Here is a 21,375-nt window from a genome sequence, read left to right on the forward strand (position 1 = left end):
CAATGCATAAAAGCATTACCTTTTTTGCATGTGGTGACCCTGTCAAGTGATCTATAAAAATCACTGTATGTATGACATTGGTCATCCACCTGACACATTCACATGCATTTACTTGCTGCCTTAGCATTATCTACACTCACAGTGAATAGATTTAGTCACATGCACTCCTGGTATGAACCCTATTAATTCTTAATATTTTCCTGCTGGTGCTGCGGTTTCATCTGGATGCGATTAGAGTGCCATTCACTGCCTCCTTGTTACCATACATGGCCAGTGCTATCTGTAGCCAATACTGTAATGGTTCTTTCTAAAATTCCCTGCAGCAAGTTGGGATGACATCTTTAATTGCTTGGAATCCTTTGTGGTCTCATGCCTGAGGAGGTGGTCAGTTGCCTTACAAGTCTTCCTTGGCCTCCTGGTGGCAGGTTTCCTTGGTGGTATGGCAACAGCAACAAGGAAGTGAATGGCATTCTCACTTCATCCCATACAGTGTGCCATTTCTTTCATCAAAACATTTTCAGCCTTGCATCATAAAACATGGGTTTTCATGTTAATGCTCAGATTACCTGAAGCCACTGAAGTATTTAATTGATGAAACTACCTCTAACAACACATTATCCAAAACTCAGTCATATCACAAAAGTATACAACAAAGGCAAACAAGATGTTCATGGTAGGTTCTAATAAGACTCTTCAAAATCAGTTATGGAGGAATGAATTTCCTTAGCCCTTTCATTAGAGTGATGTCCATTAACTGAATAAAATCACAATTTTTTTTTAAACTGAAGCATATCTACAAAATTTAACTTTGACTTCAATGTTCCTTGGCTACCTCCCTTACATGGGAGAAAAAGCTCTTGGTATACAGACAGAGAGATCCATATTCCTCATCAAAACTTCCCATAAAGAAAAGTGCATAGCAGTGTTAGCATACCTGAACATAAGACGTATCTGCTATGGGCGTCCAAGGTACTCGGAAGAAACGTACCTCCAGTGGTGTGTTGTGACCACTAACAAAGTCTACTAAATATTTACTAGCCTGTAAAAAGTTGGAAACAAGCATTAGAAGGAATATACTGATCCAAACATACTCTATTATTTGATTAATGCTGTAGTCGTGTACATCAATCCAATAGAAATTCTACATATGCACATATCTATGTAACCATGGGCCCATCCCACACATGAAATTCAACCCCAAAGCACACACGTTTATGTAAATTACATAACCCTAACAGTCCAGCACTGCAACTAGGTAACATTAGCCCAAGGGAACGTGGGGCGCAAAAACTCGAAAAATTCTGGAAAATGAACGAATTTTAGGTAAATATTTCAAGAGATTCTCTATAATGGTGGTAACACTTCGATCAAATATTACAGCTCAATTCCTTATATATAAAATAAAATAGATAAATTTTTGGCGACCTCTGGCAACTCCACTGCATGAAAAAGCATTCTGTATATTGAAATAAAGTCAAAATTTCGATAGCCAGTTCTGTTTTTTTTAATGTTATTAATATTTATGGAGATATCTGGCAATTTGCCCAACCCTACATTGTCAGCAGTGCTTCTCCGCATCTCAGTGTCTTTTCAAAGCTGGAAGAGAGAGGATGTTGCTTTGTAGCCTACCAGTCACACACGTGATCGTATCATCATCTTTTATTTTACCCAAGGTCCATGTAGACAGGTCAGCCAGCCGAGCGGGCCGAACATGGGCGAGGAGGGGTGATGACATCATCCACACCACACCTCCCAGCCACTCACAGTATACTGACTTGAACTTGACCACCCTAGGAGCCTGATATCTCTTCCCCTCCCCTCCTTTTTTAACTGCATTACATATTACCTACATGCATTACTAATTAGATGAACACTTGGAATATTAAAGGGTCTATTGTAAGCACAAATATATTCATAGTAATTATGGCAAACAGTAGTCACAATACAAAGAAAAATTAAGTTCACACCATTCATAATGTTAGCATAAATATTCAATATTTGTTATTGAATATAAACCACTTAATCATAACATAAACAACAAAGGAAAACAGGTAACATGGTCCTAGTGAAAAAGTAAACTGCATATCATTTATGTGGTCAGTTTCACTAGCTTTCTGTTTTGACCTTTGCATGACTTATGTTTTTTCTTATTTGTATTGTTATTATTTAGATTCCTAATTCTAAAGTACACAGATATTTTGGCAAAAAATTATATGACATCACGAGGTACATCAAGTCCAACATTTTCTAATTCACGAACAAGTGTTTTCAAGCACTCTTTTCCTTCCTTGAGACTGTCACCGTGTATTACTTTAAATGTTTCTCTCATAGTTGTTAACTGAGAAAAGAAGGTGTCAGCAGGAGCATACAATCCATGTTTTAGCCATGGCGGTAGGCCTACAGTCACTTGGTTTGTGGCATAAGTGAGGATATGTTGTGTTAATTCTTTTAACAATATAATCACCAATGTATTTGAGAGGTTCTTCTTCTATAAGTACGTGGATTGCTTTCTGTGGATTAGAAACTGAGATTACACAGTCTCTTAGGTTTTCATCAATGTCATCATACTCATAATTTACATCTCGCCCAATATCCAAATCTTTGAAGCAGAGACAAGTAATGTACAGTTCTGATGCCAACTGCCTCTAATCAAAACATGAAACTTCATTTTCCCTTTTCTCAAGTTTAGTTTTATTTGACAAACAGTCAAAATTTGCTGCAGTTGTATTTGGTTTCTGAGCAATACATAGGACTGTACAGAATGCTGCAAAAGTCTTTCAATCTTGAATATATTTTAACTAGAAATCTAAATCAAGACAGCCTAGAGCATTTATTTGGGTGTAAACGGCAAATGCGAGGAACATACGACCATCAAAATTCTGTAACTTTTAAATATCGCCTCAAACACTTACTCCTAGGAAAAGACGTTACACTTATTGCTCAGAAACCAAATACAACTGCAGCAAATTTTGACTGTTTGTCAAATAAAACTAAACTTGAGAAAAGGGAAAATGAAGTTTCATGTTTTGATGAGAGGCAGTTGGCATCAGAATGTATATTACTAGTCTCTGCTTCAAAGATTTGGATGTTGGGCCAGATGTAAATTATGAGTATGATAACATTGATGAAAACCTAAGAGTCTGTGTAATCTCAGTTTCTATTCCACAGAGAGCAATCCACGCACATATAAAAGAAGAATCTCTCAAATACATTGGTGGTTATATTGATAAAAAATTTAACACAAAATATCCTCACTTGTGCCACAAAGCAAGTGACTGTAGGCCTACCGCCATGGCTAAAACATGGATTGATGAAGTAAACAGAGGTGGATTGTATGCTCATGCTGACACCTTCTTTTCCCAATTAACAACTATGAGAGAAACATTTAAAGTAATATACGGTGACAGTCTCAAGGAAGGAAAAGAGTGCTTGAAAACACTTGTTCGTGAATTAGAAAATGTTGGACTTGATGTACCTCATGATGTCATATATTTTTTTTTGCCAAAATATCTGTGTACTTGAGAACTAGGAATCCAAATAATAACATTAAGACAAATAAGAAAAAACATAAGTCATGCAAAGGTCAAAACAGAAAGCTAATGAAACTGACCACATGAATGATATAGTTTACTTTTTCACTAGGACCATGTTACCTGTTTTCCTTTGTTGTTTATGTTATGATTAAGTGGTTTATATTCAATAACAAATATTGAATATTTATGCTAACATTATGAATGGTGTGAACTTAATTTTTCTTTGTATTATGACTACTGTTTGCCATAATTACTATGAATATATTTGTGCTTACAATAGACCTTTTAATATTCCAAGTGTTCATCTAATTAGTAATGCATGTTGGTAATACATAATGCAGTTAAAAAAAGGGGGGAAAGAGATAACAGGAGGGTGGTCAAGTTCAAGTCAGTACTGTGAGTGGCTGGGAGGTGTGGCATAGATGACGTCATCACCCCTCCTCGCCCGCGCTCGGCCCACTCGGCTGGCTGACCAGTCTACATGGACCTTGATTTTACCAACAGGTAAGCATTTCAAAAGATTCTCTATGATGGTGGTAACACTTCGACCAAATATTACAGCTCAATTCTGTTTCTTTTCTTATATATAAAATACATACATACATATATGTATGTATTTTATATATAGGTACATATGTATGTATTTTATATTATGGATATACCAAAGCTTTTTCCCCCTTACAAGGGAGGTAGCCAAAAAGGAAAAGGCATGAAATCATTCCCACCCATTCCACCCCTGAATACACTCCACACCCCTCCATCCTCTCTCTTATCTTAGCACCTCCTAGATGACAGGTCATCCCTGCACCTTGTCCAATGCCCTGGGTCAGAAGCAGTGTCGCAAGACACAGCACATCCACAGCAAGGCCGCTTCATTAAATCGGCAACCCCCCACTCTCCGTCCCCCCATGCATAAAAGGAGAAGACGGGGAGATATCCCTTCGGGCTGTGATTCAGAAGGGTGGATATCAGGGGGTCTGGCATGCAGCAGTGTGTTGTCTTTCAGTGTGTTAATGGAGCGGTGAGTGATATGATTATGAATATGTTTCCGGAGGCTGGTATTTGGTGGTTGTGGAGGAAGAGAAGAGAGTATCTGTGTGTGATACAGGTCTTTGGGTGTTGTTTTAATGTTTCTTGGTGTGTGTGGGTGTTCTGCTATGTAGTGTAGCAGGTGTGATGTGTTTGTGGTGGCTGCGGCAAGTGTTTGTGTGCCTCTCATGTCGAGGTGGTCCTTGACTTTGAGGATTTTTGTTTCATGGTGTAAATGGTCTGTAGGTGTTGTATTTGTGCAGCCTGAAGTTGTCTTCAGAGCTTTGTTTTGTATGGTCTGAAAGGTGTCGTTGTTTGTTTTAGTGAGATTAGGGGCCCATGTGGGACTGGCATAATTCATCACTGAGCGTGTGCATTGTTTGTATACTGTAGTATTAGTTTCTTTGTTTTGTCCAAATGTTGTTCCAGCGATTGACTTAAGTGCGTTAAGTCTAGGTGTGCATTTGTTTTTTATGTTTGTGATGTGTTGTTTGAAAGACATGGATGTATCGTATGTTACACCAAGAATTTTCGGTGTGTTTGTGTGCAGTATTAGAGGGTTGTTGATGTAGAGATGAGGTATGTATTTGTGTTCTTTTGTCCAGTTGGTGAGAAGTGTTGCTGTAGATTTGGTTGGAGCTATTTTGAGTCTGTTTGTGATGAACCATGTGTTGAGTGTATCAAGGTATGGCTGGATTATTTCTGCAGCTTTGTCTGTGTTACGATGTGTGCATGTGATTGTTATGTCATCTGCGTAGGAAAAGATTTGTATTTCTGAGGTGTCTGGTGTGGGTAAGTCATGCATGTATAGCCATATCTGTTTCTTTTTGTCCAATTTTATTCATTCTTTTGAATTTGTGAAGAGAAATAGTCATTCTTTAATTTGGCAAGAAAGAAAAAAAAAAAATAAAGGAAACTGTAACTTAATTTTTTTGTTTCATTTATCCTAGCAGATTTTCACTAAAGTTTCTACTATTCAAAATGAAAAAATCATAGAAAAAATAAAAGAGAGTAAGAGGAAATTTTATTTTGTCAAGTTGTTCCCAAGACTCTAATCTTTCATTTCCTACATAGTAGGCTGATTACCTATGTCTATGGATACTTCAATGATCACAGATACCATCATAAAAATAAAATAAAATAAAATAAAATAAATAAATAAAATAATAATAATCATAATACACGAAACTTATACATGTTACTAAAACAATTTAGTATGCAATAATACTCTATTGGAAAGGGTAAGTATACATAAGTTCACCAGAGAAATTGAACAACTTTTATGACACGTTCACCTATAAGCACTTCCTATGTTCCCTAAAGCACTTAAACACACCTCAATATGCTAGAACCTTGACAAATCAGAAATGTTCACCCAATGTTCATATAAAACAAGCCATTTATATAGGGAGAGAGGGAGAAAAAGAGAGAGAGAGAGAGAGAGAGAGATACAGAGATAAAAATAGAGAGAAAAAGAGAGATAGAAAGATAGATAGCAAGAGAAATAGAGAGAGAGAAATCCATTTTCATTCAACACCAATTCGTTCTTACCAAAAACAAGACCATGCGAGTCTTTTCTTCCTCTTCAAGGTCTTCTCCAATTTGCATGGGTATGGAGGCGGAGTGCTCGTCAATGTAAGAGTTCAAGAGTGTCTGACAATAATCCGAGTCAACTGCCCATTTACTAACAAGAGAGGCTGTCAAAGAAAACACATAAATTACAATGTGATTATATACACAATTAATTATTCTTCATATGAACATATATGAAGAGGGAGGGAGGGGTGGTGAATGGGAGTGGAGTATGTGGGGATGAAATGGGTGGGAGTGGATTTGTGCCTTTGACTTTGGCTACCTCCCTTGTAAGGGGGAAAAAGTCGGTAGTATATGTATGTACGTATGTAAGTATGTATGAACATATACCAAAATGTCTTTCCCCCCATTATAAGGTGGGTGGACTTACCAATGCATACGCCTACCTCTCACCCATTCCGATATGGTTTAACGTCACGAACTCCCTCCCTATCAGAAGGCGAGGACGGTGCCCCTCACAGAGGACTTTGTAGTGTGGAATTTAATGAACCATGCCCTTGGTTCAACTTCGCTGGTGGCAGGATTCGAACCGCCATACCCTTGTCCTTCGCCGCAAGTAACGACGCCCTAACCCGCTCTGTCAGCGAGCTTCCTCCACACCCATTTATTGTTCCTTTTCCCTTAGCTCCTTAGGGATGATGGGTCATCTCCATACCCTGCCTACTGCTCAGGTCAGAAGCAGTGCAGCAAGACATAGTGCCTCCACAGCAGGGCCCAATAGCTACAGCTAATTTACTACCACTTAGTTACATGGTAACCTTCCATTTTCATCCATTCTAGAAATTACAAAACAGACAAGAAGAAACCCTTTGGGCCACATCTAATCATCATCTGTTCAAAACCACTCTCCACTCACAACTATCTTTTTCCTTCTCCCTTTCCTGCTCAACAGACATTCCTCTTGTACCCACATACTCCACTCCCATCCATCCCCCTTTCTCCCTCTTTTCTTGGCTCCTCGTAGATGACGGGCCATCCCTGCATCTCGCCTACTGCCCTGGATCAGAAGCAATGTAGCAAGTTAAGTGGCATAAAGACTATTCTCACTGATGCCTACTATGTGCAAGTGCTCATCATTGCTTCCAGCACTTTCAAACTTGTCAAATGAAGAGAGACTGGTTACACTGGAGTTACCGACTTTGGAACAAAGAAGAGAGAGAGGAGACCTACTGACCATCTATAAAAACATGAAGGGCACAGAAATACTCGATAGAGAGGACTTGTTAAATTAGGACAAGAGAAACACAAGAGGACATGGAAAGAAACTCAAAAAAGAGGGTTATAGAAGAGATCTGAAGAAGAACAGTTTTCCACACAGAGGGGTGGACACTTGGAACAAACTGGACGAAACAGTGGTGTGTGCAAAAACCATTCACAAATTTAAGAGCAAACTAGACACAGCAAGATACAAAGGCGGGACACCACGAACATAGCTCCCCTTCCTGTAAAATACAACTTGGTGAATACGGGACCATCTCCTGCATGTACCCATTATGCATCTCAACAACTTTATCTTGTTCATGCTGTCTCTTTCTAGTTTGTCTTCCTTACACATTTCAATTTCACTTTCACCACTTTACAGTCAGAAAGAAGTTCCCCCTACTCCTATGAGAGGATCCACATTAAGTAATTTTCTTCAATTTTTCTTCTATCCTCAAACACAGCCATCTTGCTCAAAATCTTCCACTTCTCTTTGCACAACATTATTCATGCATCATTTTCCTCACATTCTCCCCTTTTCCTACTCACTTTCCATCTGATTTCACTTGAGAGAATGTTTATCAACAATATACTACTGTCTCACTGGTTTCTATGCCTTTGTTATTTGGCTACCTCCCTTGTAAGGGGGAAAAAGCCTTTGGTATATGTATGTATGTACTCACTGCATTGCCTTTAACCTCTGCAGTGCAGTGGTGGTAGTGGGGGGGGGGGTGATGACCCTTCATCCATGATATGGTGAGATGGCAGGGGCATTAAATGGCATTTGATGTGTATGAAGTGGGTGAAAGCTTCAAACCAGCAACCCCATTATAAGTGGGAAAAGGCCTTTGGTATGTTAGTATACTGCTGAAAAACTGCAAGGGGATTGTGTAAATAATGTTGACCAATACAAGAGAAACATGAAGTTCCACTTGTCTTCTTTTTATGGCTGACATTAGATTTGACAAGATTGACCTGCCACTCCTTCTCAGACCTGAGGAACATCAAAACACATGACATACCTTGCTCCACAGGTTCTTCTGCAAGCCACTGTGTTAGGACCTCAACAGCCCCTGAAGACATGAGCTTAGGATAGCGGGAGCGAAGAAGTTTGATCAAGAGATCGTTGCCACGATTGCTGGCCAGTACAAACTCTCTGCATTGAAAAATACAAAATATCATAATCAATACAAATTCCATCAATGCAGTTATGACGACATATTTTCAATCACAACTGCTAATGAATACCATGGCCACAATATTCAATGAATGACTTAAAGTAACCCCAGGATGTTGAGATACAATAACATATAAAGCATATTTTTAATTACAATTCTTATTGAATACTATGGGGTGAATGGAGAGGGGTTGTGTATAGATGATGCTGTGATGCATGAGGGGGAGTGGGTGGGGGATGAGGGGTGAGGAAGTATGTATGAGAAAAAATTTGATGCAGCCTGAAGGGATTTCTCCCCGTCTTCTCCTTTTCTGCATGAGGGGACGGAGAGGGGGGGTCGCCGAATTTATGAAGTGGCATTGCTGTGGATGTGCTGTGTCTTGTGACACTGCTTCTGACCCAGGGCAGTGGACAGGATGCAGGGATGACCCGTCATCCAGGAGGTGCCAAGATAAGAGGGAGGGAGGAGGGTGGAGGGGAGTGGAATATACAGACGCTCCTCAACTTACGTTTTAGTTACGTTCCGAACAGCCAAACGTAAGTTGAAAATGAACGTAAGTTGTTACTGTACTATACATCCGTAAATTCTATTACCGTATCTTATAAAACACCCCTAAATCATTAATTATACACATAACATTGTAAAATAATAACATTAATTTCAAATAAATTAAATTCAAGCAACATAAATTGAGATGGTGGAGGAGGAGGAGGGGAGGAGGAGGAGGAGGGGGGGAGGAGGAGGAGGAGGAGGAGGAGGCAAGGCATGTTCAGTTTGTCGTTTGTGCAATGTAAACAATGGACGCAGCATCATGCGCAAGTATCGTTTGAACTACGGAGAGCGCGCTAAACTAAAAAATTCACTCAAAAAAATTTTTTTTTTACATTTTTTTTTTACAGTCAGTTCAAACGTAAAACGAATGAACGTAAGTAGAGGAGCATCTGTATAGGAAATGGAATGGGTGGGAGTGGTTTCTATGCCTTTTTCTTTTTTGGCTACCCCCCCGTGTAGGGGGAAAAAGCCTTTGGTATATGTATGTATGCATGGCCATAATCACGAAATTATTTAAAGTAATCTTAGTGTATGAAAATGTAATATTTGTGGGTCTAAAAAGGCATATATAATATTGAATTCACTGCTCAATTCCTTCATTACCCTTTCTTCTGCTTCCACTCATTCACCTCATCCTGTATACCACTTCTGCACACTACTAGACCATCTGCTTAAAACTTGCCCATTCTTGTTTTCCGCTACTTTTACTCTGATCTTTCAATACATTACACACATTCCTCAGAATCTCCTCATACTCAAATTCTTTCCCTTTATTATTCTGACCACTACCAGTACTTCAGTGCTTCCCTCCCTTTTCCTTCTTTCCCACCTTTCATCCCCTGCTGCCAGTGAGTTGGACCAAGAGCATGGTTCATTAAATTCCATTCTACAAAGTCCTCTGTAAGGGGCATCATCCTAGCCTCTTGATAAGGGGGAGTTCGTGGTGTTAAACCAAATCATCATCATCATCATCCACTGTCAATCTTCATTCCACCAGATGATCAGACATTTCACCACTCTCTCAACACAATGACACCAACTACTCTTCCACATTCACTCTTGAGCATCATTATATAATCTATTAATGTTCTATCAAATACTTCACCACTAACCACTCTAACCCAAGTATACTTATGCACAATTCTCTTGAATTATGCATCTTCTACATTCTCTCTATGAGCACTTTCATTCATTCCAGGCACACCTTATTTTCCAATTACACTGACGTCCACTGTCTTATCTTTTAGCCTCACCTTCAAACCACCCATCACCACCACATTCACATTCACTTCAAATAAAGATTAATCTTTGGGATTCTTACTGTGTTGTAATGATTTCATCTTTTGTGCGTCTTATAATTGTGACGGGTCCTGGGTAACGGCTGAGCTGGTCTGCATTACAGAGGTTAAGATGTTCTCTGATGGTTGTGACCACTAGCCCACTCATCCACCCAGGCATTCGGGGTATTGCAAGTGGAAGAACATCATCAAATGTGGCATCCAGGACAAGCCCACGGATCTGTAAGAATCGTCGGTATTTCAATGTGAGCAAGTAAAAATCAGCACACACATGAATGCAATAAATATGTCACAATTAAAGAGTTCTTACTAATATCAGGTGATGTTATCATTCTCAGGAGAACATCCTTACATGCATAAAACAAGATTATGTATAATAATCGACATTTGGGGATGCAGGGATGACTCGTCATCCAGGAGGAGAGATGGTAAATGAGAGTGGAGTATGTGGCCACCTCCCTTGTAAGGCGGAAAAAAAAAACTTTGGTACATGTATGTATGTATAATACAAAAGTTGGCCAATACCTGAGGATAGTTCATTGCAGCCCATGTTCCCACATAACCTCCAATGCTCCAAGCATAGATGACTATGTTCTCTGGTGTGAAGTTGAGTTTGTGTATTGCATACTGCATCACTACGTCTATTGCATTTTGTTCTTGCACTGGGAAAGGTGTACCCTTGAAATAATGAAGAATAAAAATTAATGTGAACTAATTGAAAAATAATCATATTCAAGTCACACCAAACCATAAATGACCATGTTAAGATTACCTTCTGATACTGCATTACTTATCATGACAATGATCTAATTCTAACCAATTAAAAACAACCAAATATAATTCAGAGTATATAAAAAGTCCAGCTGATACTACAAATAATTAATATTGACAACTACTTACTGTACTGCCTGCAAACCCGGGATGGTTCCATCCAAGTACGGAGTACCCAGCTTCTAAGGGCGTCATCATATTACCGACTTCATAAAAGCCAGCATTACCTTCACAGCACACTACCAATATTGACCCGTGTGTATGTGCAGTACTGTCGAATCAAACAAGTAGTTAAACAATGAACAAGTTCAAAATATGCAATATGAATTTGTCCACTAACAATCTCAAATTCTAAATGTTCTCACCCCATTTCCTTTAAACTGGGTAACAACTTCTTTGAAGATTTAAATCTGTTTTAATAGACAAAATTTCACAGTTGTTTCATTTCATTATTAAAATTCAGCCAATTCTTTTTCTAATTCAATATATTTACATTATATGTACAAACCTTTCTGTATGTATGTATGTATGAATGTATATACACAAACACACACATACATATATAGGTGTGTGTCTGTGTGCATGATTAAATGAATTAATGATTAAAACAAAACGGTCTTGCTGTGGATGTGCTGTGTCTTGCTGCATTGCTTCTGCCCCAGGGTAGTGGGCAAGATGCAGGGATGACCCATCATCCAGGAGGAACCAAGAAAAGGGGGAGGGAGGGGTGGTAAATGGGAGTGGAGTTTATGGGGATAAAATGGAAGGGAGTGGAGTATATGAGGATGAAATGGGTAGGAGTGGATTTGACTTTGGCTACCTCCCTTGTAAGGGAGAAAAAGCCCTTGGTATATGTATGTATATGTATTATAACTATAAGCAAATCTTGAATAATACATAAGCAACAAACCTTTTACGTCTGTCAACAAACATGGTGTCTATGCTGTTGCCGTCTCTTGCTACTAGCTTTCCACGAGTACCACTAAATTCCTTCACGAGCTTTTCTCTACCCGCTTGAAGATAGGGATCTGCCAATGCATAAGAGGTGATTATAAAAAGATGACATGCATAAAGAAATCACAATTTTTTATTAGCCTTATATATAAAGATGACACTGCACCTCCAGGTGGACATGGGGCTCTTCTCCTTCCACCACCCACGTTCGTGCCACCATGACTTTGTTTTTGTCTACCTCCCTTATAAGGTGGAAAAAGCCATTGGTATAAGATAGGAGGGAGGGTGGAGGGGTGTGGAGTGTATTCAGGGATGGAATGGGTGGGAATGATTTTATGCCTTTTCCTTTTTGGCTACTTCCCTCGTAAGGGGGAAAAAGCCTTGGTATATGTATGTATGTATGTATGTATGTATGTATGTATGTATATATATATATATAAATATATATATATACATTATACATATATGTATATATATATATATATATATATATATATACATACACACACACACACACATACAACCTACCAAGGTCAATGAAAGTGGCATTTGATTACTTGGATGAAGGAATGATAAAAAAAATATTAGTTACATTGATAAGACCAAAACTGGAATACGCAGCAACACTATGTACACCCAGTATTGAAAAGAATATAAGGAAACTAGGTAGAATACAGAGAGCAACAACAAAGTTGACACCAGCTCTTTCCAAATTAACATAGGAACAAAGATTATCGAAATTGGAACTACCAGCACTGGAGCAGAGAAGAGAAAGAGGTGATCTACTGACTATATTTAGAATCACGAAAGGAATGGAAATCCTTGATAGGGATGATTTACTAAAAAATGACAATAGGAAAACATAAGGTCGTGAAAAGAAACTCAAAAGGGACAACTATAAAAGAGATAGGAAAAAGAATAGCTTCCCACACAAAATGCTGGATATCTGGAATATCTTAGATAAAGAAACAGTGTGTGCAAATACTATTCAAGATTTCAAGGAAAAAACTTGATGCTGAAAGATACACAAACGGGTCACCACGAGCATAGCTCCCCTTCCCGTGTAATACAACTAGGTAAATACACACACACCTAAGCATTTTGTGGATGAGTAAATGTGGGCAACAATTAGATGTTGACGGCAGAGATGACATTTTTTTTCATATCAAAATATACAAATTTACCAAATACGGCTCCTTGGTCTCTCATTTACTCAAAATAATTAGACAGCTTACCCATGGCGACCTGAAGAAGTTGGATTGACCCAGGATACATGAGATGACGACCAAAAAGGTGAGCAACACACCAGGCAGCAATATGACAGGGCAGTGTAATCAGCTTCCGTATTGCTCCACCTGTCCTTCCACTCCGAGTATTTCGGTCAACATACACTCTCGGCTTTGAATCCTCACTACAAAAATGGGGAAAAAAGTTTGTTATCCCACGAAACTATTCATTTCCTTAGAAATATCTTTCACTTTGATGTAAATAAAATATCTCTGGGCAAATACACATTCAGGCCCACAGTCAGGGCAGAAGGTAAGACTGGTGAGATTGTTTAATGGACTGAAGACTTGGAATTTGAAGGAAGCAAAAGGGAAGTGCCTAATCATGTTTGAGATGAAGCATTTTTGAGTAGTATGGAGGTTGTTACAAGGATGGATAGTGTGAGAAATGTGGAGATGAGGCAGAGTAATCAATGGAAAGAGATGTCACATAGGGTAAATCAAAGAGTGCTAATGTGGTTCTAGTATATGGAAAGAATGTGTGAGAAGAAGAAGAAGAAGAAGAAGAAGAAGAAGAAGAAGAAGAAGAAGAAGAAGAAGAAGAAGAAGAAGAAGAAGAAGAAGAAGAAGAAAGCAGAAGAAGAAGAAGAAGAAGAAGAAGAAGAAGAAGAAGAAGAAGAAGAAGAAGAAGAAGAAGAAGAAGAAGAAGAAGAAGAAGAAGAAGAAGAAGAAGAAGAAGAAGAAGAAGAAGAAGAAGAAGAAGAAGAAGAAGAAGAAGAAAGCAGAAGAAGAAGAAGAAGAAGAAGAAGAAGAAGAAAGCAGAAGTGGATGGAGCAAACTTGTGAGGAAGACCAAGAAAGAGGTGGATGGATAGCAGGGGCGGACTGGGATGTTAAAGCGCCCCGGGCATTTTTCACTCAGAGCAGCTGTGTGAGAGGGGGCGTGTGGCAAGTGAAGCGAACTAAAGCAATTTTAGGGGTATTTCTAGGCCTATGTAGGAACATAATTGACTATTTTATATAATATCTATAATCATTAAACTGTTGAAAAATAGATAAATAAAGCTTTTCCCCAAGTGGAGTTGGCCCTTGTACCAACCCACTTGGGCACCACAGAACCGGCCCACTGGGCATTGACCAAATGTCCTAATTGCCAGTCTGCCCCTGATATGATTTAATGTCACAAACTTCCCCGTATCAGAAGGCTAAGATGGTGCCCCTCACAGAGAACTTTATAGTGTGGAATTGAATGAACCATAATGCCCTTGCTTGGTTCAACTTCACCAGTGGCAGGGTTCGAACTGCCATCCCCCTCGACTTTTGCCACAAGTAATGATGTCCTAACCCGCTCAGCCAACGAGTTTCCTGATGGATTGGGTAAAAGGAGATACTGAACGCAAGAGGAATGTCTGTCAAGCAAGGACGAGGACAGAAAAGACAGTGGATGTAAATGATTGATTTGATTTGATTTATGGAATTTTTGGCTTGAAGGACAAGCGCCAGAGCCGGTAGGCCATTCAGCGCAGTGGACGTAAATGGATGAAGAAATGACACTATCTTCTCTGCGAATTTTCAGAGTGGATGAGGGGGAGGGTTGCCATACAAAGACAAGGTGGAAATAAATCAGCCCTGGTTGTCAGGCCCTGCTGTACAGGTGCTGTGCCTTACTGCATTGCTTTTGACTGAAGCGATGTGGTGGATGACAGGGATGATGACCCTTCATCCATGAGGTGCTAAGAGAAGGGGGGGGGGCTATGAAAGGGTTTCGGATGGGTGCGGAGTGGAGGAGGTGCCAAGTTAAGAGGGAGGGAAGAGAGTGGAGGGAAGTGGAGCGTGATGGGGACGGAATAGGTGGGAGTGGAGCGTGATGGGGACGGAATAGGTGGGAGTGGAGCGTGATGGGGACGGAATAGGTGGGAGTGGTTTCTATGTCTTTGTTTTTTGGCTACCTCCCTTGTAATGGGGAAAAAAGCCTTTAGTATATCTATGTATACTTTACATATAAATCTAAACTTTTTCACATTAATAAAACCTAACCACAGATATACAATGCATGACAAAGTCTCTTTCCCAACAGAGGTGGACCAGTATACACTTTAGTGAAATCTTACCCTTCAACTTCATTCCAGTAGAAATCTGCTGGCCAAGCCCAAAAGTCGCAGTCGTATTTGGATAAGGCCAACTGAAAAGAAATAGATACACATGTAGTAAAAGTGCTAGGGATGGTATTGCATAGTCACAACTTCATCTCTTTCAAAAACAAATATAAAATGTGAGCGGAGAATGGTTGTGAATTAAATATAAATTAATGGGGTATTAACTTCTTCTATAAATATAAACTGACGGGACATTAACCTCTTTGATACGATGATGCCTACCTAGATGTCATGAAGCATGAGTGAGCATATGATTAACTTCTTCCAAAACCAGAGAGCACTTTTTCCTCAATAATGGCTGTCACCTGATTCACTTATTTTTATAGTAATCCCTCAGTAGTAAAGGTGTTATACCATATCTCAGTTTACTCATACCCTCTTGAGCATCATTTATGCTTTTATTCTGGTTGTACCCAGACTATTTTATTCATCTCCATGGTATCCATTTACACGCAATGATACAATGATTCAGTTGAACATCGCAAACTCCTAAAATCAGAGGGCTTGGACAGGCCCCCTTACAGAGAAGTTTGTAGCGTGGAATTTAATGAACCACGCTCTTGATCCAACTCACTGCCATCACCTTAAATTTTGCCACGAGTAGCGACGCTCTAACCCACTCAGCCAACAAGCAGCTTTTATTAGTGTAAAGGTTATTAATGCAGAAGGTAAGTCAACTTACTTTGTTTGAGGAGTTGTAGTTCGCCTGTGCTTCGTTAAGTTTCTTGAGGAATGTTGTGTACTGTGAATTGGTGTTTCGGCCAAGACCTCTCAAAGCAAGGGCAACCACCATCAACAAACCAATTCCCATGCCGAACTGCAAGTGAAAACCAAGTCACAGTTCATAATGCAAATACAGAGAACAAGGCTTCTTCAGCTAAATTCACTTCACAGAATCAGAAACATGGGCACTGAAATCATGAGAGATCAAAGACTGATGTAATTTTGAACTAAAACATATGAACAGGATTATGACAAAGTTTAATCTAGGTCTAGTAAAATCATTACTAAGGATTTTTAGGTACTAAAACTATGGGGCTGTGGGTGTCTAACCAGTAAAACTTGAGGAAACATTTGCACATCATCACTTATCCTTCAAGAGCACTATCTGATCACTTTATCAAAAGGAGTAGTTCATAAGAAAGACGATGATGATGATATGGTTTAACGTCACAAACTCCCCTCTATCAGAAGGCTAGGACGGTGCCCCTCACAGAGGGCTTTGTAGTGTGGAATTTAATGAACCATGCTCTTGGTTCAACTTCGCTGGTGGCAGGATTCGAACCGCCATCCCCTCGATCTTTGCTGCAAGTAATGACGCAAAGAAATATACACAAGATTGTGTTCTCAACCACATATGGTAACCTCTTTACAAATAATATAAAAACCACTTACCTTCACAACAGAAACACATCCCATTAAGCAGAAGTACTCTCTTCTCCATAGGTAGGTGACTATGAGTGGTGAAGTGTAGAGACCAATATTCCACATTATATTGATCTAGAATTTGAAATTAATACACAAAATGATTTTGAACCGACATCTATTAGTCTAGTAATATTTCAATAAATCAGCTTCTCAACAAGATACTTATTTGTTTATTTGTCCACAAACTTTACTAAAATAATAGCATGACAACAATGTTGACTCACCCCTTGCATTATTTGATTGCCACATTTTTCAAAGGTGTTTGGAGTGTAGCTTTGACTCTGAAAATTAAAATTATTTCATTCAGTAAAGAAATGCTTTTGAGTGACAATGCCCATAAGAATATGGGTGATGTATTGTGTGGTGGATGAGGTGTTCTATGTTTTCTACGTGGGGAGTGCATTTGGGGTAATTTAATTATGTGGTTGAGCCTATTCTGCGTTGGAACTCTTTATTGCTAGGTGGTCCCCTAAACACACATCATACTATAGTGGTTCTTGTTTGTCATGGGAGGAAATTTCTTGGTTAGGGTACTGTTCAAGGGTGTCAGGTGAAGAACAGTTTAGAGTCCTTATTTTGTGTGCAATTTTGTGCGTGTATTTACTTCACTGTAGTATACAAAAAGGAAGCCTTTCTCATTGGGTCCCATCTCCTATTCTCCAATTCATCATACCTAGTATGCGTGTGTGTATTTACCTAGTTGTATTTTACAGGACGAGACCTATGCTCGTAGTGACCCATTTTCGTATCTCTCCACATCCAGTTTATTCTTAAAATCGTGTATAGTTTTGGCATTCACTGTTTCTCCATTCAGTTTGTTCCACACATCAATCACTCTATGTAAGAAGCTATTCTTTTTCAGGTCTCTTCTGTAGCTGTCTTTCTTTACCTAACTGTGTTTACTTAATTGTATTTACCTAATTGTGGTATACAAGAAAGGTGCAATGCTCATGGGGTCCCGTCTCCTGTTCTCTAATTCTCTAACATACCTAGAGTCAAATTTAAGTACTGTTCCAACTTAATATATATCTTCGATTTCCAATTATCATATTTAGATTTGAACTCATGTATTGTTTGAGCTTGGGCTATATCACCTTCTAAGCTATTCCACATATTCATGCATCTATATGGAAAACTATATGTGTATTTATGGGTGTGTATATTTGTGTGTATTTGTTTATATAGGCATGTTGTGGGCTACAAGTGGTGGGTAGCTTATTGAGCAGAGATAGAATGACTAAGTTCTACCTCAGTCTTGTAAACCTGCTGATACCTATAAGTTGCATAAATACAGCTTGAGCATGTATCTTAACTAGTTTCAACATTTAGAAGTCTGCAGATTTATACCTAGATATAAAGCAAATTATAAGGGATTACAATGGGAAAACATACCACCAGAAGAACTTTCAGCCCATAATGAAGTTGTATACACAAATATCTTTAGAACAAGCACACAAATGAGCAAATAATCAAGAAAAGAAAATAATATCATAACATATTGCTTAGGTGTTTACCCAATTAAATCTTAAAACTTTGAATTGTATATCACTGTTACCTCAACTGGAAATTCATTTTGTTCACTGACAGTGTCGGGTGTGTTTTTTAATTATTTCTTCCTACTTTTTGAGTGAATTTATGTCCTGCCAGAATGAGGCTATTTTTTCTCATTTGGTCAGCATGATAACAAAAATTAATTTTACAATCTTGAAGACCTGTATTATTTGTTCTTCTGGTTTAAATGCTTTAGATGATATTTATATTTAAGATATAAATTCTTTTGCTCATTAATGTGCCCTTCCCAATCTCTACAGATTAAAAAAATATATGGAAACAGCATATTCCAAATGAGGGCAGATTAATGATCTATGTGGTTAATTAATGACAAGCACTTATATGACTAATGAGGATATTTTTCTACATTATCCTTAATTTCTTAAAATTTAATAAGTATAAGTATAAGTCAGTCACAAAGAGTATTGGTGAACCTTTGTATCTAACTTAATATCTTAACCTCATACACTTAACTATCATATATAAAAAATTTAGGATTGATACTCATTGTTATTTGACGACCTCCTCCAACTACTGGTTGAGAGGTTTTTCTTTTTGTGTACATACCAACCTACTAAACAACGAGTACCATGACCTACACAATGTCATTCTTGTGACATATGGCAAGAAACTCAAGAAATAAATTTATGAATACCACTACCACTAACAATATCATGGTCTATATACTCCTAATTAACACCCAATCTAACTTTATCCAAGGCAATAAAATATGTTAGATGTAATAGATGTTATTCAAGCAACATCTAAATATTGGATATTTCGTTGCCATTGTTTGTTGACTTCTATAACCCTTTCTTTTTCTCCCTGAAGCTCACCTCAGTTTCATTTGCTGCAGTAATGACTTCATAAAGCCGGTATACTCGAGGCCCTACGATGCAACTCCATAGCGAAATCATTGTTTTCACTGCCAAAACTTGGTCTTGGCTTAGTGACGGATATCACGGGTTGCCAAGGATGTCATCGATAGAAGTAATGTTGATAAACTTACAGTATACAAAAAAGTATTTGGAAAGTATATTTTATCTTATGATAAAACATTTATCATATTATAATTTTACGAATAAATATTATGAAGTATAACAACATATATTATTTTTTCAAACTAATGTGTTTTGAATTTTATTATACTCTTGTCTACAATACGCATCCTATATTTATGTTATTCAGTTCCTACGACAGTTCGTCTTTGAGATGTAAACATTAGGCGCTTATTTCAGTGGTTACCCATTTACATTTTATGTATTATATAACCGAATTCATAAAGCATGCATAATTTGTAATTGAAGACCGAATAATGTCATCAGAAGTTTTTAACCTTATTTATGAGTACAAATTACTTAGTTTTAAAAGAATTTCACACGAATCGAAATTGTCATAGCAGTGCTACGGTGATGACGTGATTCTCAGTGAAAATGTGTTCACATATATCTATATACATACATATATATAACAAAAGTTTTCCCACTTGCAAGGGAGGTAGCCAAAAAGAAAAAAGCATAAAAAATATTCCCATCCATTCCATCCCTAAATACACTCCACTCCCCTCCACTCTCCCTCTTATCTTGGCACCTCCTGGATGACGGGTCATCTCTGCATCCTGTCCACTGCCCTGGGTCAGAGGCAGTGTCGCAAGACACAGCACATCCACAGCAAGGCCGCTTCATTAAATCGGCAACCCCCCTTCTCCGTCCCCTCATGCAGAAAAGGAGAAGACGGGGAGAAATCCCTTCGGGCTGCATCAAATTTTGCTCACACATACTACCTCACCCCCCATCACCCCGCCCATTCCACCTCATGCATCACAACATCATCCATATACAACCATTCTCCATTCACCCCTGTCTTCTGTCATCTCCCGTCCCTCGTTAACAGACATTCCCCTCTTTCCCAAAACCCCTTTCACCCCATCCATCCATCTCATCCTAGGTCGCCCCCTCATGTTCACTCCCTCCACATCTGCCTTCCATACCTCTTTTACTAGTCTTTCTTTACTCATTCTTTCCATGTGTCCAAACCATCCTAATATTCTTTCATCAACCCAATCTCCCAACTCCCTTACCACCTCTGTTCTCCTCCTCATTTCTCACTCTATCCAGCCTAGTAACCTCTACCATACTTCTCAGACACCTCATCTCAAACACATTCAAACTCCTTCTCTCTTCCTCTCTTATGTTCCATGTTTCTGCCCCCATACAGTGCTGTTGGCACAATCACTCCTTCATACAGTCTCCTCTTAGCATCCATTCCCAAATCTCTATTCCTCATTACACTTTTTAATCCACCAAGGCATTTACTCGCTTCTCTCAATCTACATTCTACCTCCACCTCCACTCCACCTTTTCCTGCCACATTCGCACCCAAGCATCTAAAAATTGCCCGTTGTCGAGCCAAGCCCTCGTGCCCGGCGGACAGTGCTCGACCGTGTGGACGTGGCATAAGATTCCTGTTTCCTACTCCGCTTGCGTCAACCTGTCAGAATGTCTTAACATATATATACTGTATATATATATATATATAGATATATATATATATATTATATATATATATACATATATATATATATATATATGTATGTGTGTGTGTGTGTGTGTGTGTGTGTGTGCGTGTATGTGTATGTGTGTGTGTGTGTGCGTGCGTGCGTGTGTGTGCGTGTGTGTGTGTGTGTGTCAGCCATATAGTAGAGAACCACCACATATAGTAGAGTGCCACCACAGCCCAATATCTTGCGTATCCTGAAGTACCGACCGACCTCCCCCCCCCCCCAGCTAGAGGTGAGGTACGGCAGAAAGTAGTACAATATGACAGTGGCCAATCGGAGCGCAGAACAGGTCGTCGTGCGCCCAGTCGTCGTCGGGATCTGGAAGAGTCAACACCTCGAGCGGAAGG

General features: G+C 38.9%; 1 protein-coding gene across 5 annotated transcripts in view; it reads right to left on the reverse strand.

Moving 5' to 3' along the window:
- Positions 1-19,461, reverse strand: part of LOC143034978 (phosphatidylserine lipase ABHD16A) — a 33,962-nt gene extending 14,501 nt beyond the window's left edge. For 4 of the 5 annotated variants that reach the window (XR_012967281.1, XR_012967280.1, XM_076201337.1 and 1 more), the window contains exons 1-14: positions 19,305-19,461; positions 17,142-17,198; positions 16,885-16,989; positions 16,172-16,306; positions 15,445-15,515; positions 13,344-13,519; positions 12,065-12,182; positions 11,520-11,564; positions 11,284-11,425; positions 10,909-11,061; positions 10,407-10,603; positions 8,378-8,511; positions 6,114-6,259; positions 935-1,039 (exon numbers count right to left, since the gene is read on the reverse strand). Coding sequence is in view for 3 of the 5 variants with exons in the window: in XM_076201337.1 (XP_076057452.1) it covers positions 935-1,039; positions 6,114-6,259; positions 8,378-8,511; positions 10,407-10,603; positions 10,909-11,061; positions 11,284-11,425; positions 11,520-11,564; positions 12,065-12,182; positions 13,344-13,519; positions 15,445-15,515; positions 16,172-16,306; positions 16,885-16,989; positions 17,142-17,198; positions 19,305-19,385 (1,665 nt within the window). In the remaining 2 variants the exon portion in view is untranslated. The remainder of the gene's footprint in view (positions 1-934; positions 1,040-6,113; positions 6,260-8,377; positions 8,512-10,406; positions 10,604-10,908; positions 11,062-11,283; positions 11,426-11,519; positions 11,565-12,064; positions 12,183-13,343; positions 13,520-15,444; positions 15,516-16,171; positions 16,307-16,884; positions 16,990-17,141; positions 17,199-19,304) is intronic. The other variant, XM_076201338.1, reaches the window with a different exon arrangement.
- Between the last annotated feature and the right edge of the window lie 1,914 nt (positions 19,462-21,375).

The sequence above is a fragment of the Oratosquilla oratoria genome, chromosome 18 (assembly GCF_046742065.1).
Source record: "Oratosquilla oratoria isolate Oo_2021 chromosome 18, ASM4674206v1, whole genome shotgun sequence".
NCBI lineage: Eukaryota > Metazoa > Arthropoda > Malacostraca > Stomatopoda > Squillidae > Oratosquilla > Oratosquilla oratoria.